Here is a 17,150-nt window from a genome sequence, read left to right as displayed (position 1 = left end):
AATAAGGAAACAATACTTATTGTGCATTCAAAGAGACCATTTTCTATGCAAATTTATTCTCTAGTGTGTTCTTTGTACAAAAAGAATGTACAAGCAATGCTTTTTTACACCCCAGTAGTAATTCTTGGTGGGCCCATTTTTCAACATGCTTTATGATTGCCTAAGTTGATGCATCTTTACATATTTATGCATGTCCAAATAATTACTGTGTGTGTGTATTCTGTGGGTGAGAAAAAATCCAATTTTAACAAACTCCATAGAGAAATAAACTGTTTCCATTCTTACTGAAATTTGGTTGTAAAAAAGATCTAATTAAATACCTATTCCCACACAGTGGAAAACTAGTGTCCATACCGGTCACTGGGCTCTTGCCTGCTGCCTTCCTCTACATGCCTCCAGTCTACTTGAGGCCACAAGCACCCTGACAGATTGGTGGGAAATCAGAACATAAAGAAATAAATCAGTATATAAAATGACAATGACTAACCTTGACCCTCAGAATACACGTCACAATATGACACTCCATCAGCTAGTATCTACCTTTCTTGTGGACCTTCTCTGCTCTGAGGTTTGACTCCTATCTGATTCCTTCTTCTTCATCTTCCTTTGAGATTCTGTGTGTGCATGCTAAGTTACTTCAGTCGTGTCCGACTCCTTGCGAACCTATGGACTATAGCCCTCCAGGCTCCTCTGTGCATGGGATTCTCTAGGCATCTAGGCAAGAATACTGGAGTAGGATGCCATGCCCTCCCCTCCAGGGGATGTTCCTGACCCAGGGATCAAATCTGCATCTCTTATCTCTCCTTGCATTGGCAGGAGAGTTCTTTAACACTAGCACCACCAGGGAAGCTGATCCTTTGAGATTTTCAATGCTATTTTTCACCAACAGGAATTATCACTTCAGTTCAATTCAGTTCAGTCACTCAGTTGTGTCTGACTCTTTGTGACCCCATGGACCATAGAACGCCAGGCTTCACTATACATTATCAACCCCCACAGCTTGCTCAAACTCATATCCATTGCTTCAGTGATGCTATCCAACCATCTCGTTCTCTGTCGTCCCATTCTTCTCCTGCCTTCAATCTTTCCCAGCATCAGGGTCTTTCCAAATGAGTTATTTCTTTGCATCAGAAGGCCATGGTATTGGAGTTTCAGCTTCAACATAAGTCCTTCCGATGAATACTCAGGACTGATTTCCTTTAGGATAGACTGGTTAGATCTCCTTGCTGTCCAAGGGACTCTCAAGAGTCTTCTCCAACACCACAGTTCAAAAGCATCCATTCTTGGGCACTCAGCTTTCTTTATAGTCCAACTCTCACATCCATACATAACTACTGGAAAAATCATAGCTTTGACTAGATGGACCTTTGCCAGCAAAGTAATGTCTCTGCTTTTTGATATGCTGTCTATGTTGGTCATAACTTTCCTTCCAAGGAGAAAGTATCTTCTAATGTCATGGCTGTAATCACCATCTGCAGTGATTTTGGAGCCCCATAAAATAAAGTCTGTCCCTATTTCCATGGTTTGCCCATCTATTTGCCATGGAGTGATGGGACCAAATGGTACAATCTTAGTTTTTTGAATGTTGAGTTTTAAGCCAACTTTTTCACCCTCCTCTTTCACTTTCATCAAGAGGCTCTTTAGTTCTTCGTTTTCTGCCATAAGGGCGGTGTCATCTGCATATCTGAGGTTATTGATATTCCTCCCAGTAATCTTGATTCCAGCAGACCTGGGTTAGAGCGTGTGGCATAAGCCCTCTTGGAGGAGGTCACCATTAACTCCACCATAGAGCCACCAAGCAGACGACCCACAACCTCAGAACAATTATACCAAATAAATTCTGGCACTGGAATTATACCCAGTGCTAGTTTTGTGCACTCCACTCTCCAGTCTGACTTCTGATAAATGCCCATCCCAGCTGCCTGTTCTCTCCACCTGTCACATTACATTTCCTTCCTCCCACTGCACACACAGGCCTTTGTGGCATCTGCTTCCTTTCTTTCAGTTTCTTAGTTCTCTTTCTTCTATTCTTATGTTTGGTTCTCTATTTTACTGCTAACATTATGCTCTCCTAGACTAAGACCTCAAGTGTAAGCTTTATAAAGCTCTCTACTGAGAAGAATAAAGAAGAAAATATTTTCTTTTTATGGTCAGCTTTATTGAGGACTATTCTACATACAATGAACTGCATTCAATTTAAGTCTATAATTTGATGAGTTTTGACAATCACATATACCTATGAAGACACCACCACAATTAAGATACATAATATCTCCCATGGATTTGCTCTTTTTTTTGGTTGGTTGGTTGGTTGGTTTGATAGTATTTCACTGTATAGATATACATAGGTTTTTAAACCAGTCTTCTGCTGATAAGTATTTTGGGTGCTGATACAAGCAACTTTACACTTAATAATCTAAGAAAATATTTTTCAAAAGCAAATTGAGTAAATGAGGCTTTATTTGGCAACAGTCATGATAACCAAGATGGAAAGAGAGAGAGGCTCCTAGCTAACACTTTGTTGGTGGGTAGGTAGATTGCTCAGTAGGACTATCCAGATGGGAAGGATAAGAGGAGGTAAGGGGCATCTCCACTTATGCAACTTCCTCCCTGCTTTGACCAGAAACTTACGTGAGAAAATCTTTGGTCCCTGCCCCTATGAAAGGAAGTATTCTAACAGTATGGCTGAAAAATCCAGGGCTTGAGTTTAATCTTCAGTGACCTAGGAACATTCTGATCACAAAAGCTCCAATCAAGTAACGATTTCATCTGGTCTTATAGTTGAACAGCTGAAAATTACATTTTGTTGAATATTTTAAATGCATTTTTATCTGTTGGACATGACTAGATATTTGTACAAATTGAAGATGCAATCATCAAATAAACCAGGTAATCATTTGCATTCCTTAAGAATCGGAGTTTCAGTGATGATATAATTATAACATAGAAACTCTTACCAGCACACACATATACAAAATAATTGTTTTGTTTTTATATACCACACTAATTCCTGAAAACTCTGAAAACTAAAGCTTTACACTTATTACCTCCCTATCTCACTTTTTCCCCAGTCCCTGCCAAATGGTTGGGTCTTTTTATTTCCTCCTAGTTTCATTACAAGTTGAAAGAACCAGTTAGTTTTAGAACCAACGTACAATTCTTGGGGTTCTACTCTGAGGCAGGTACCAATATCTGAAGACACAGAGATAAATATATCAGGATCCCTGTCATTAATGAGCTCACCATTGATCTAATAAAATAAATAATGGCCTCATGTTATAGTAACTTGGTACCAGATCATGTAAAACGACCAGATAGCCAAACCTGGGGAAATGGGAATAAGAGGATCGGAGAAGGATTCCTGGAGCAGATCATGTTATAGCTGAGAAATGGTCCATATATAGAGAAGCTAAAGCTGCTAAAGACCAGAAGAAGGAGAGTTGGGAAAAAAAAAAAAAACCAACCAGATGAATTCTACTCAACATATTAGTTCTGTATCAATGAATTTGTTTTTGTTGTTTAGTCACTTAGCTGTGTTCCATTCTTTGTGAACCCATGGACTGCAGCCAACTAGACTCCTTTGTCCATGGGATTTCCCAAACAAGAATATTGGGTGGGTTACATTTCCTTCTCCAGGGGATCTTCCTGACCCAGGGATCAAACCCATGTCTCCTGCATTGGCAGGCAGATTCTTTATTACCGGCTACCAGGGAAGTCCATCAATGAATTTTATTTGTCCTCAAATAACTGTCCTCAAAGGATGCAGTTAATTGCTTCTATTCTTAAGAGACCATGTGAGAGATTTGGAGAATAATCTAGTTCAAAAAAGATGAAAGTTGAAACAAAAGCAATGACAGTGGGGTGGGGTAAGTAGAAATAGATGAGAGAAATTTCTCAAATAGATTTAGTAATACTAGCTGCTGGTTACACAGATAACTCAACAGAAAGAGGGTAGGGATGACTACAGAAATTCCAGTTACCATGGCTTTGCACAGTTTTAGCGAAATAGGCTAAATGTCTTGTGAACATGTTGAGTTTAAAATAAATATAGAGATGTCAGGTTCGGGTGTAGGTACACAAGTCTGAGCTGGAGGATATTTAGGAGTCAGAAAGTAGGTGGTACATGAAAACAGAGCAAAATTCTTTTTCTCCCCATTTCTCTCTCTCTTTATCCCTCCATCTCTCCTCATGTCCTCCCTCTCTCTCTCTTTTTCCAACCCTTCCCTTCTTTCTTTTCTCCCTCCTCATTCAATATAGATTAAGAAGATAAATAAAAGCAGAGAAAAATATGATATGATTTCCTTAGAAGCACAACCATAATGGGGAATAAACATAACTGGATCTATAGAATTTAATCTGACTTATTTGTCAAGATTTACAAATAATTTTATTTCAGTAAACTTTTCATTACTGCAGTCTTTACTAGAGAAAACTGACATCTATACAGGTGAGTATGAAAAATATGATCTATAAAATATGCAATAGCTAAAAAGTAAAAAGTAGTCCTGAATTTCCTATTTTCAAAAAGGCCTGTAGTTTGCTAAAAGTGATATGGTATTCTAGTCAGAAACCTAGCACAGTTGAATGGATACAACAGAAGATGTAGAAATAAATCCTACTAATAGTTTTCATTTTGGACTATCAGATCAACTAAGATTTCAAGAAAAAAGGAATCAATAAGTGGCACAATTATATACATTGATGAGAAGAGGAAGCTGTTCTACATAAAGGAATTTTTTTTTTTAGTCAATAAGCAGATGAATTGAGAATTTCCTCATTCATTTTTCCATTATTTCTTTTAGCAAGGAGCATCTACCTCCTTCAGTTTCTGAGCCGTCCATATCATTCCTCCTGATCATCCCCTTTTGTTACCTTTATCCTGGCAAACAGATGAATAACCCAATCGTCTACGTATCAGCTAATGTCAATGACAGTGACGCTATGAGATGATATTATATAACCAATAGGGATCAGGTTCAAAATTTGTTAGACCCCTGCATACGCTAACTTCTAAAATAAGAGGTATAAAATGCCTGGCAAAAAGAACTATACATAGTGCGTGTCATTTATTTTCAGAAGACATCTGTCCATCCCTACCACCAGCTGCCCTCTCCTCACAGGAAATCTACCCCTTTATAGCTATCCAGACCCTTTTTTTTTTTTCTGTAATTTCTACAGGATGATGGCTCCTTAAGCCTATTTTTGTATTCTGTATATTTAAATAAAATATTTGAGTGTTAATAAAACTCTTAGTTCTTCAAAAGCAACAATAAATAAAAGCAAATATATTCATTGAGTACTTACTAGGTGACACAAGGTTTACCATACTCATATGTATTATATTGCAAGTTGTTTTATCTGTTTTACAGATAAGGAAACTGAGGCACAGGTCAGTTAATGCCAAGGATAGGAGAAAAAGACAGTCCAACTACAGAGCCTGTATTTTAACCACTACACAGAAAATAAATCAGTGGGTTTTTTTTTTTTTTTAGTGTTATGAAGCAAGCAAATCTCATAAGATACTCTTCATAAAAGGGTCCCATAGTCAACTAACTTTGAAAACACTGCATACGTGGACATTTACATAATCCACTTCAGTATTCTTGGGCTTCCCCTGTGGCTCAGCTGGTAAAGAATCCACCTGTAATGAGGGAGACCTGGGTTTGATCCCTGGGTTGGGAAGCTCCCCTGGAGAAGGGAACAGCTACCCACTCCAGTGTTCTGGCCTGGAGAATTCGATGGACTGCATAGTCCATGGGGTTGCAAAGAGTAGGACATGACTGAGTGACTTCCACTTTCTCATAGGCTTGACCAATGTGAACATAAGCTGTGTGAACAATTGACTTAATTTTGCTTCTTCCATTGCTCCTCAAACTTTGCAATCTGTTTTCACAGAGTTTCTAATAATATCTTCCAGAACTGATATCTGTGGACAAGATTTGAAGAGTGTTCAGAGATGGACTCTTACCTGTGGCACTGAGAGGTTTGGAGGTTCGTGACTGTCCCACAGGACAAATTCAAATGAATCTTCAAAGATTTCTCCACCAAAGTGACGATAGTAAATGATGCCATTGAATAGATCCCTCTGAATGAAGCCAGGGACTGGATAACCTATGGAGTCCACAAAATACCACATATCTTTGTAACTGTCTGCCAGGTATTGGGGTAAAATAATTTTGGATTTATCTACAAGTTTTTTCTGCCTAGTATGTTGCATGTACCCAAGGAGTATTTTTTTAAGTATAGCTGATTTACAATATTATGTTAGCTTCAGGTATATAGCAAAGTAATTCATATTTTTTTTCTAGATTCTCTTCTATTAAATATTATTAGAAGATACTGAATATAGTTCCCTGTGCTATACAGTAAATCCTTATTGCTTATCAATTTTGTGTATAGTAGTTTGGTTGAGGAATCATTATAAAATGCTCTTATCAAAGCAGAAGAAGAAGGAGGTGACAGCTTAGATGATAAGATGGCATCACTGACTCAATGGACATTCGTTTGAGCAAACTCTGGGAGATAGTGAAGGAAGGGAAGCCTGACATGCTGCAATTCATGGGGTCAGTCTCAAAGAGTCAGACACAACTTAGTGACTGAACAACAAAAATCAAAGTTTATAAATAATAAAGCATAAAAATTAAAATTACTACCTCTGCCTTAGTATATAGAAAAATTAGCATCAGAAAAATATTTTCAAGAAACAGTCTTAAAGTCAGCCAAGATGACAGAGGAGAGAAAGATGCAGAGCTCACTTCCTTTCATGGGCATACCAAAATTACAACTATCTTCAGAACACCCATCAGTGAAAAAGTCCAGAACATACCAGAGGAGATCTACAATTAAAGTTATAAAGAAGAAACCACAATAAGGTTGGTAGGACTAAAGTCACAATATAGTCAAGTTTCATACCCCAGGGCGGGCAATACACATACAGGAGAATAATTACAAGTGCTGAGTTTCTCTCAGAGGACTCCAAGTCTAAGCCCAGGGATCCTGCCCTTGGGAAGATGAGTCTCCAGGGCATTTGACTTTGAGGACCCATAGGGTTATTTTTGATAGTCCCAGACAGCTGGGGGAAATAGAGGGTGTGCATGCATGCTCAGTCGTGACTGACTCTTTGCAACCCCCTGGACTGTAGCCTGCCAGGCTCCTCTGTCCATGGGATTCTCCAGGGAAAACTACTAGAGTGGGTTGCCATTTCCTCTTCCCGGGGATCTTCCTGGCCCACGATCCATGGGCTGCCCACATCTCCTGCATTGGCAGGCAGATCCTTTAGCATTGCGCCACCTGGGACATGGGGGGAATACAGACACCACTCTTAAAAGGCACACCAAGAATCTCACATGCCTCAGGACCCAGGGAAGAAGCAGTAATCTGACAGGTCAGAAATTAAAGGATGCTTGCTCCTTGGAAGAAAAGCTATGACACATTTAGATAACATATTAAAAAGCAGAGACATGACTTTGCTGACAAAGGTTCACCTAGGCAAAGCTATGGTTTTTCCAGTGGTCATGTATGGATGTGAGAGTTGGACTATAACGAAAGCTGAGCACCGAAGAATTGATGCTTTTGAACTGTGGTGTTGGAGAAGACTCTTGAGAGTCCCTTGGACTGCAAGGAGATCCAGCCAGTCCATCCTAAAGGAGATCAGTCCTGAATATTCATTGGAAGGACTGAGGCTGAAGCTGTAATACTTTGGCCATGTGATGCAAAGAGCCAACTCATTGGAAAAGACCCTGATCCTGGGAGAGACTGAAGGCAGAAGGAGAAGAGGATGGCAGAGGATGAGATGGGTGGATGGCGTCACTGACTTGATGAATGAGTATGAGCAAGCTCTGGGAATTGGTGATAGATAGGGAAGCCTGGCGTGCTACAGTCCATGGGGTCACAAAGAGTTGGACATGACTGAGAGATTGAACTGAACTGAACTGAACTGGGCTGAACTTGACTATGCTAGATTGAACTGAACTGGACTGGACTGAACTGAAGTGGACTGAACTGGGTCAGAACCACTTGCTTGTCTAGGAGAATCTCCTGGAGAGACAGGAGGCAACCACAATTCAATCTGGGGACACAGATACTGGCAGCAGTCATTTTTGGGAACCTGTTCTACCACACAGACACTGGCTCTAGCAAGCACCACTGTGGAATCCTCCCTCTAGCTTATTAGGGCCAAGACCAAGCCCTGATCCAGGCCACAGGCCTGGGGGCTCCAGTGCTGGGATGCCTTAGGCCAAGCAATTAACTGGGTAGGGACACAACCTCTTTCAGGCTGTCTTAAGACCTCCTGAGCCAACAGTTGCCTCTGGACACAGCCCTGCCCACCAGAGAGGACATGACCCAACTCCAGCCATCTCTGGGTAGACATCAACTCTAGAATAGCTTGGACCCCAGACCCATTCTCCAGGGAGCCTACTGTAGCTTCTGAACTAGTTGTATCTACCAGTGGGCAGGTAACAACTGCATAAAACCCCAGATATGCAGCATGCAAACACATCCTGACCAACTGGACCATGGTCCTGTCCACTAGCATTCCAACACAAGCTTCAGGACTCCCCAGACCCTGCACTCAACAGCATCAGGAAGTAGTCCCATGCATCAGTGATGCAAAACCAGCTCTAGGTCCCCTAGGTCCTGTAACTAGACTCTAGTATCTAACTCTGCCTGCCAGTGGGCCACACTAGCGCTAGGACCTGGTTCTACCCACCACTGGGTGGTAACAGCCCCAGAGTCTCCTGCATCTTGACCCAACCCAACAATAAGCCAGCACTAGTACCACCTTGTAACCTGGTCCCACCAACCAACAGCCAGCAACCTCCACGCAATGCAGGGCCTGGCAACCAACTGGACAGGGACTAAACCAAGCATATTAGACTGCCTACACAGTCAGCCCAGCACAATAGGAAGACACACACATCCCCTAGAGCATATCGCTCGGGTGATGAGAGGGCGATGTGTTGCTAGGACACATATGATATCTCCTACAAAGGGCTGCTTCTCCAAGGTCAGAAATAACTAACCTACCAGATACATAAACATAAAAACAGCAATTTAGGTAAAAGGAGGCAATAAAGGAATGTGTTTCAAACAAATAAGATAAAACCCCATAAGAATAATTAACCAAAACAGAGATAGGCAATCTACCTCAGAAAGAGTTCAAGGTAGTGATTATAAAGATAATCAAATAACCCAAGAGAAAAATGGATGCACAGCATAAGAAATTTTTTTTAATGAAAAGTTTAAAAATATGAAGGACAACTGGACAGAGATGAAGAATACAATAACTGAAGTGAAAAATACCCTAGAAGGAATCAAGAGTAGACTAAATGACACAGAGGAACTGATCAGCATGCTGGAAGACAGAGCAGTAGAAACCACTGATGCTAAGTAGACAGAAGAAAAAAGATGAAAAGAAATGAGGACAATTTGAGAGACCTCTGGGACCACATCAACCCCCCTAATATTCACATTATAGGAGGTGCAGAAGGAGAAGCGAGAGAGAACCTATCAACATATTTGAAGACATGTCAAAAACTTCCCTAACCTGGTAAAGAAAACAGCTATCTAAGTTTAGAGAGTACAGGGAGTCCTATATAGGATTCACTCAAAGAGGAACACACCAAGACACATTATAATTATAATGGTAAAATTAAACATAAAGACAGAATATTAAAAGCAGCAAGGGAAAAGCAACAAATAATTTATAAAGGAACCCCACATAAAGCTATCACGTGAATTTCAACAAAAATTCTGCAGGCCAAAAGAGAGTGGAACAATATATTTAAAGAAAAACCTACAACTGAGAATATTCTACGCAGCAAGACTCTTGTTCAGATTTGATGGAGAGATCAAAAAGTTTACAGGCAAACAAAAATAAGCATTCAACACCACCAAACCAGCTTAACAAGAAGTGTTGAAGGAATTTTAAGAGAAAAATAAAACACCACAACTAGAAACATGAAAATTGCAAAAGGAAAATGCTCATTAGTAAAGGCAAACATACAGCACAAAGTTAGTAAGTCATTCACACACAAAGATATGAGGAAGATTAAAAAACAAAAGTGGTAAAATCATCTACATTCACAATAAGCAGTTAAGGGATTCATAAAACAATTGGGTGTAATATATGACATCAAAAGGGCTTCTCTGGTGGCTTAGCAGTAAAGAATCTGCCTGCCAACACAGGAGACACAGGTCCAATCCCTGGGTCAGAAAATCCTCTGGAGAAGGAAATGGAAACCCACCTCATTATTCTTGCCATGGAAATCCCATGGACAGAGGAGTCCATGGGGTTGCAAGGGTTGGACACAACTTAGCAACTAAACTACCACCATGACATCAAAAGCAGTGAGGAGAGAAGAGTACAGGGTTATTAAAATGTATCTGGAATTAAGACACTGATGAAAGAAACTGAAGACAACACAAACAGAGGAAAAGATATATCATGTTCATGTACTGGAAAAATTAAAATTGTTAAAGTGACCATATTACCCAAGGCAATCTACAGATTCAATGTAATCCCTATCAATATACCAAGGGCATTTTTCACATAACTAGAACAAATAAGTTTAAAATTTGTATGGAAACACCAAACTCCAGATTGTCAAAGCAATCTTGAGAAAGAAGAACAGAGCTGGAGGAAACACACAATGACTTCAGACTGTACTACAAAGCTACAGTAATCAAAACAGTATGATACTGGCACACAGCAGACACACAGATCAATGGAAAAAAATAGAGAACCCAGAGATAAACCCATGCACTTATACTCAATTAATCTACAACAAAGGAGGCAACACTATACAATGGAGAAAAGACACTCTCTTCAATAAGTGGTGCTGGGAAAACTGGACAGTTATGTGTAAAACAATGAAATTAGACCATTCTCTAACACCATATGGCTTTCCTGGTGGTTCAGATGGTAAAGAGTCTTCCTGCAGTGCAGGAGAACCAGGTTTGATCCCTGGGTCAGGAAGATCCCCTAGAGAATTCTTGCCTGGAAAATACCATGGACAGAGGAACCTGGCGGGCTAGAGTTCATGGGGTCACAAAGAGTTGAACACAACTGAGCTTTGAACTAATACCATAGACAAAAATAAGCTCAAAATGGATTATAGACCTAAATGTAAGACCTGAAACCATAAAACCCCTGGAAGAAAACTAAGGCAGAACACTCTTTGACATAAACTATACTGAGGTGTTTTTTTTTTTTTTTTTTTTGGCTCTGTCTCCTAAAACAAAAATAAACAAATTGGACCTAGTTCAACTTAAAAGTGCAATGAAAGAAACTATCACCACAACAAAAAGACAGTCTACTGAATGGGAGAAAATATTTGCAAATAATATGACAAATAAGAGATTAAAATCCAAAATACACAAATGGCTCATATAACTCAATAGCAAAGTAACAAAAAACCCAATTAAAAAGTGGCAGAAGTCTAGAATAGACATTTTTCCACATAAGACTTAGAGATTGCCAACAAGCAGATGAAAAGATGCTCAATACCACTAATCATCAAAGAAATGCAAATGAGATATCATTTCACACCTGTCAGAATGGCCATCACAAGTAAGAAATGGCTAACACAAATAACAAATGCTGGCAAGAATGTGAAGAAAAGGAAACCTTGTACACTATTGGTGGGATGTAAATTGATATAGCTACTGTGGAAAGCAGTATGAAAGTTTCTTTAAAAACTAGACATAGAATTTACCATATATCTCAGCAACTCCACTCCTAGATATACACTTGAAAAAAATGAAAACACTAATTTGAAAAGGTATATGCACCCCAATGTATATTGCAGCGCTATTTACAATTGCCTCGATATGGAAGCAACCCAAGTGGACATTAATAAATGAATGGTCAAAGATGTGCCATTCACACACACAAACACACATAATGGAATACTACTCGGCTATTAAAAAGAATGAAATTATGCCACTTAACAACACAGATGAACTTGAAAGGTATTATGACAAATGAAATGTCAACCAGAGAAAGGCAAGTACTATATGATATCACTTACATGTGGAATCTAAAAAGTAGAACAAGTAGTGGATGTAACAAAAAAAGAAACAGACTCTCAGATATAGAGAACAAGTGAGTGACTACCGGTGGGGAGAGTGAAGGGAGAGGGGCAATATAGGGGTATGGGATTTAGAGGTATCAACTGCTATGTCAACTACTATGCATAAAATAAAGCAGCTTCAAAATACATTATACAACACAGGGAATATAACCATATTTTATAATAACAACAAATGGAGTATAACATTCAAACATTATGGATCACTATGCTGTACACCTAAAACATACAATATATAGTGCATCAACTATACCTCGATTTTTTACATAATCTATTAAAAATAAAATCAAATATGTTTAAAAAACACATAGTCTTAGGTAAGACTGCTTGATGCCTATTTTGTCAAGCTCCTTACCTATCTACTTCAAAAAGTAGTTGTGAAATTATTCTAACAAAATGTAAATAAAAGTTATTCCTGAAACTTTTTATCAATAATCTAGAATAGGTCAAAATATCTCTTCAACCTTATTTGTCCTATCACCTTATATTGTAGACTTAATTTTTCATAGTGTAATGGTTATCTTGAGGCCCAGTTCCAGATGGATAGATCAACTTAACCTAAGTCTCAGTCTTCCCATCTGTGAAATGGGAATAATAATAATAGAATCTTACCTCATAGACTTGATGTCTCTTTCAACACAAATTCTGACACAAATGATCTTAACAGCCTAGCACTCACCTATCAGTCCTGGCGCTGGTTTCTTCATGATCTCTCCAGCTTGTGGGGGTTTTGTGATATTAAAGAAGATGTAGTCATCACTGGAGTCCATGTCTGAAGCTCTCAACATGGAACCCTGGATTAGTATGGTCTGCCCCTCCTCCAGTTCAATCAGAACATTTGTTATGAGGAATGGCGGACTGTCATCTTTGGGCAAGATGTTGATGGGAAACTTATGTTGGATGCTGTGTTGGCTGTCAAATATCCTGAAGACCACAAAGTCTTTGGTGGAGTCACTGTCATCATGATGATATCGAACGACTCCAGCCTGAAGGTCAGCCACAGTGAAGAGAAACCCCTTTCCCCCTGATGGAAAAAACAGAGATGAGGCAGAATGAGAAAGATATGGAGGCAGCAGGTTAGTAAAAGCAGCACTACAGGAGCAGGTGTGAAATGGAAAGTAGGACAGCCAATACTTTCCTCACCTGGAAAAGCCATAGATTGTTTAGTGGGCTCTGGGGCTCCAAAGACCCAGTTTTGAATACTAGCTAGTTGTAACACTTATTAGCAGGGTGGACTTAGGCAATGTATTTAATTTATTTGAGACCCATATATAAAACAGAGATAATAATACCTACCTAACATTCCCTCTTAAGAATGAGAGAGCTCAAACATAGTGTATCTACAATAAGTATTAGTTGTTCTTCAATTCACTGTTATCAGCTGACAGCACTCCTTAGAGTAGTGGCTTCGAACTAGCAACATCAGCACCATTTGGGAAGTCATTATAAATGCAAGTTCTCAGGCCCTACCCCAGACCTACTGAATCAGAAATTCTGCTACTGGAACTCAGCAATCCATGTTTTATCAAGCCCTCCAGGAGTCTAATGCGTGCTAACGTTTGCGAATCACTGGCTTAATGACCAAGAGCTTGAGCTGTGGTGGCAAATGGCTTGAGTTCACATACCAGCTCAGCCACTTTCTACACCTTAGACAAGTCAATTTCTCTTAGTCTCAGGTTCTCATTTGCAAAGTAAGAATAACAGTACCTTGCTTCATAAAGTGGATGTGCGATAAAGTATATAGAATGCTTTGCACAATTGGGCACAAAGTAAATGCTTAATAAATGTTTGTACTATTTTCTGCCTCCTCTGAGCCAGAATATCATTATAGGGTATGACTCTCTGCTTCATTTCTATAGTATTGATAAACAATGCTTCACTCTGCACAAACTACTAATATTTCAATTCTTTCCGCAGATGGCCCATAGCTTTTCCCACTCCAGATGGTTTTATAGATTAAACATGAGTATAGTGAACACTATGGGTTACTTGCCCATCAGCCACTTTCTCCTCCTTCTCAGTACCAGAATCCTAGTCTTATTTGGAATGATGATATAACCATTTAAAAATACTCAGGTTCCCAGACTCTGTTGTACCTAGGGGATAGTATGCAACTAGGTAAGAGATGTAATTAGACTTCATTTCTTCAGGCTCCTAGGAAAAGTTGTTACACAAAGCAAACTTGGATGGCATAGCTTTTTTAAATTCTTCTTTTTCTTTGTTCCTTCCCCTAATGCTCATTAGAAACCTAAATGTGTAGGTACCATTCTGTGACCACTGACAGGGCAGAAAAGAGCTGCTGGCATCATAAATACAGAATATCCATCTCTATGTAACTTGTCACAAGAAGAAAGTAACTCTTGAGTTTAAGTTGCTGTAGTTGGAGTTTTCTTACATGCAACTGAATACCCATCCTAATTTATACATCCAGCTTGAGCTAAGCTCCCATTGTCCTAGGATTAGGCAAAAGAATTTATCATTTTTATTTCTATTTTATTTTTTTCAGAATTCCTAATCAAATATAGTGATAAACAAGAGTTCTCTTTCTGCTTGACAAATAGGTAAACTGAGACGATAACAGAATTAATTCCTCTGAGCTCATTACAAGGAATAGACTATATTATTATTAACTATGGATATTTTTATTAGGGCCATTACTTTAACTACTACCCTTATAATTATACATAACTACCACCACTTTACATAACTACTACCCTTATAATTATAAAACCACTTCTTTTAAACTATGGTAGCTGCTACTAATAACATAAGAGCATAATTATCACTAAAGTATTAAAAACATGTTTTTCTATTTTTCATTGCATTTCTCTGAACCAGAGAAATGAAAAGGACATATTTTGTCTTTAAACTGGGCTAAAATCATCTGTTAAGGAGTATATTTAGAAGGGTTCAAAAAGCAAATCTGAGATTTAAATAATGGCTCAAATATAAAATATCATTCATAAATGGTCACCCACTGATTTGAGCATCTGCTACAAAAGTCAATGGTTTCAAGATCTCTGGACCTAGGGAATATGATAATTCATTGAGAAATGGAGCCCAAGAAATACCATATATATCCTGTTAAATATGATTTGCTTTTGGAGAAAATAATTGTTGGGTTTGATTCTAAGTTACAAGGTGTGTTCCTTCACCTCTCACAGTAAGCCGTCCATGCTGCAGGCCATCCACAGTGACTACCTGGACAGCATGAATGTCATCATTGTCCACAATCTGAAACTGCTGCCATGTGATGGCCCTAGACTGTCCCTCCAGGAGACTCAGACCTACAAGAGAAAACAAACAAACAAACAAGAATGTCCTGGAAAGTTCTACAGCATGCCAAGATGACTGCTTTAAGACAAGAGTAATATAGTTTCACCCACAAAACTAGGTAAAAATTGTATCTTCAAAAGCTTGTTAAGAAACTATAATTTAGCTTTTAAATAATATTTTTACTATTAGTAATATTAACTCTAACCTGATGACTGGTTCCTTATAAACTATCCTTTAGAAGCATAATGGTGCCAAAAATGAATACTAGAAAGAAACAACAAACGTTATGTTCACAGGGGTCTATAGTTCAAAAATGTACACAAGGAATTTTTCAAAGGCTGCTTTCACATATTTTAAAATGGGGGCAAGAGTCAGAAGCGCTTTCACACATAAATTCTAAGAGCATAAGTAGCCCATAGGATAGAGTATTAAAGTGGTTAAATAGTCATTAACTATACAAATACAGAGCTACTGTGCTAGGGGAGTGTTTAATGGTGTTAGACAGGAAGAGTCTAAAACTTTGTAATGAGGGCTGTGTTTTAGTCTAGACACTAATAAGGAAGGGATTTTTGTAACTAAAGGAATTTAACAATAAAAGCTTCTCCTTGGACCCAGCATGCTGAAGGGAATGTGGGGAGAAAGGGGAGTGCTGCTCAGAGCCAAGAAGACAGAATCCAGACTGAACACCATGGTTAGAGACAGAGAGGTGTAGTACCATCACCCATTCCCATTACCCAACAGACTGAAGAGAACCTTGAAAGGCAGCAAAGCCTTTCAAACAAACAAGTGTCTTTATGAATTATGGATTTCTCATGGTATAAGCCCAGTAGTGGGATTGTTGGGTCATATGGTAGCTTTGTTCCTAGTTTTTTAAGGAATCTCCATACTATTCTCCATAGTGGTTATATCTATTTTCCTTAATGTTTACTGCAGCACTACTTACAATAGCTAGGACTTGGAAGCAACCAACATGCTCATCAACCAGTAAATGGATAAAGAAGTTGTGGTACATATATTCAATGGAATATTACTCAGCCATAAAAAGGAACGAATTTGAGTCAGTTGAACTGAGGTAGGTGGACCTACAGCCTGTTATACAGTGTGAACTAAGAAAGAGGAAAACAAATATCATATACTAAAACACATATATGAATCTATTAAAAAATGGTAGCGATGAACCAATTTGCAGGGCAGGAATAGAGACATAGACAGAGAATGAACTTGTGGACACAGCAGGGGAAGGAGAGGGTGGGATGAACTGAGTGCACTGAAGTATGTACATTACTATGTGTCAAACAGATAGCTAGTGGGAAGTTTCTGTGTAACACAGGGAGCTAGCCTGGGGCTCTGTCATAAATTAGGGGGGTGGGATGGGAGGGATTAAGAGGCAGGGTATATATATATATATACTTAAGGCTGATTCACATTGTTGTACAGCAGAAAACACCACAACCTTGAAAAGTAATTTTCCTCCAATTAAAAAAAAAGAAACGAGTGAATGAAATCTAAAGCCTGTGTACTGGTAGACACAGTTAATGCATTAATGCTTCCCCTCAAATCTGCCTGGCTTCCCCTGCCCCCGATGTTGACAAATTGCCCACTTTCTAGCCTGGCAGCTCCAACAAATTTCCCACGATCCCCACACAGTAAAGCCCTGGCCACCATCATTGCTTCATCTTCTGATGTCACTGCCCTCAACTGCCCACCAGACCAAGTTTGGGCATGACCTTCCCTGTGACTGTGGCCAGGTCTCACACCATGGGACTCAAGGAATTTGTACAG

The 17,150-nt window shown here is 39.1% G+C and overlaps 1 protein-coding gene across 1 annotated transcript in view; it reads right to left on the bottom strand.

Annotated features, from left to right (window-relative positions):
• LOC120860263 (FRAS1-related extracellular matrix protein 1-like) overlaps positions 1-17,150 on the bottom strand; it is a 148,791-nt gene that overhangs the window by 104,439 nt on the left and 27,202 nt on the right. The window contains exons 7-9 of the mRNA XM_040236056.1: positions 15,248-15,379; positions 12,772-13,116; positions 5,969-6,111 (exon numbers count right to left, since the gene is read on the bottom strand). Coding sequence (XP_040091990.1) covers positions 5,969-6,111; positions 12,772-13,116; positions 15,248-15,379 — 620 coding nt within the window. The remainder of the gene's footprint in view (positions 1-5,968; positions 6,112-12,771; positions 13,117-15,247; positions 15,380-17,150) is intronic.

This window comes from Oryx dammah, unplaced genomic scaffold (assembly GCF_014754425.2).
Source record: "Oryx dammah isolate SB20612 unplaced genomic scaffold, SCBI_Odam_1.1 HiC_scaffold_11050, whole genome shotgun sequence".
NCBI lineage: Eukaryota > Metazoa > Chordata > Mammalia > Artiodactyla > Bovidae > Oryx > Oryx dammah.
This window is presented reverse-complemented; position numbering and strand designations above follow the sequence as displayed.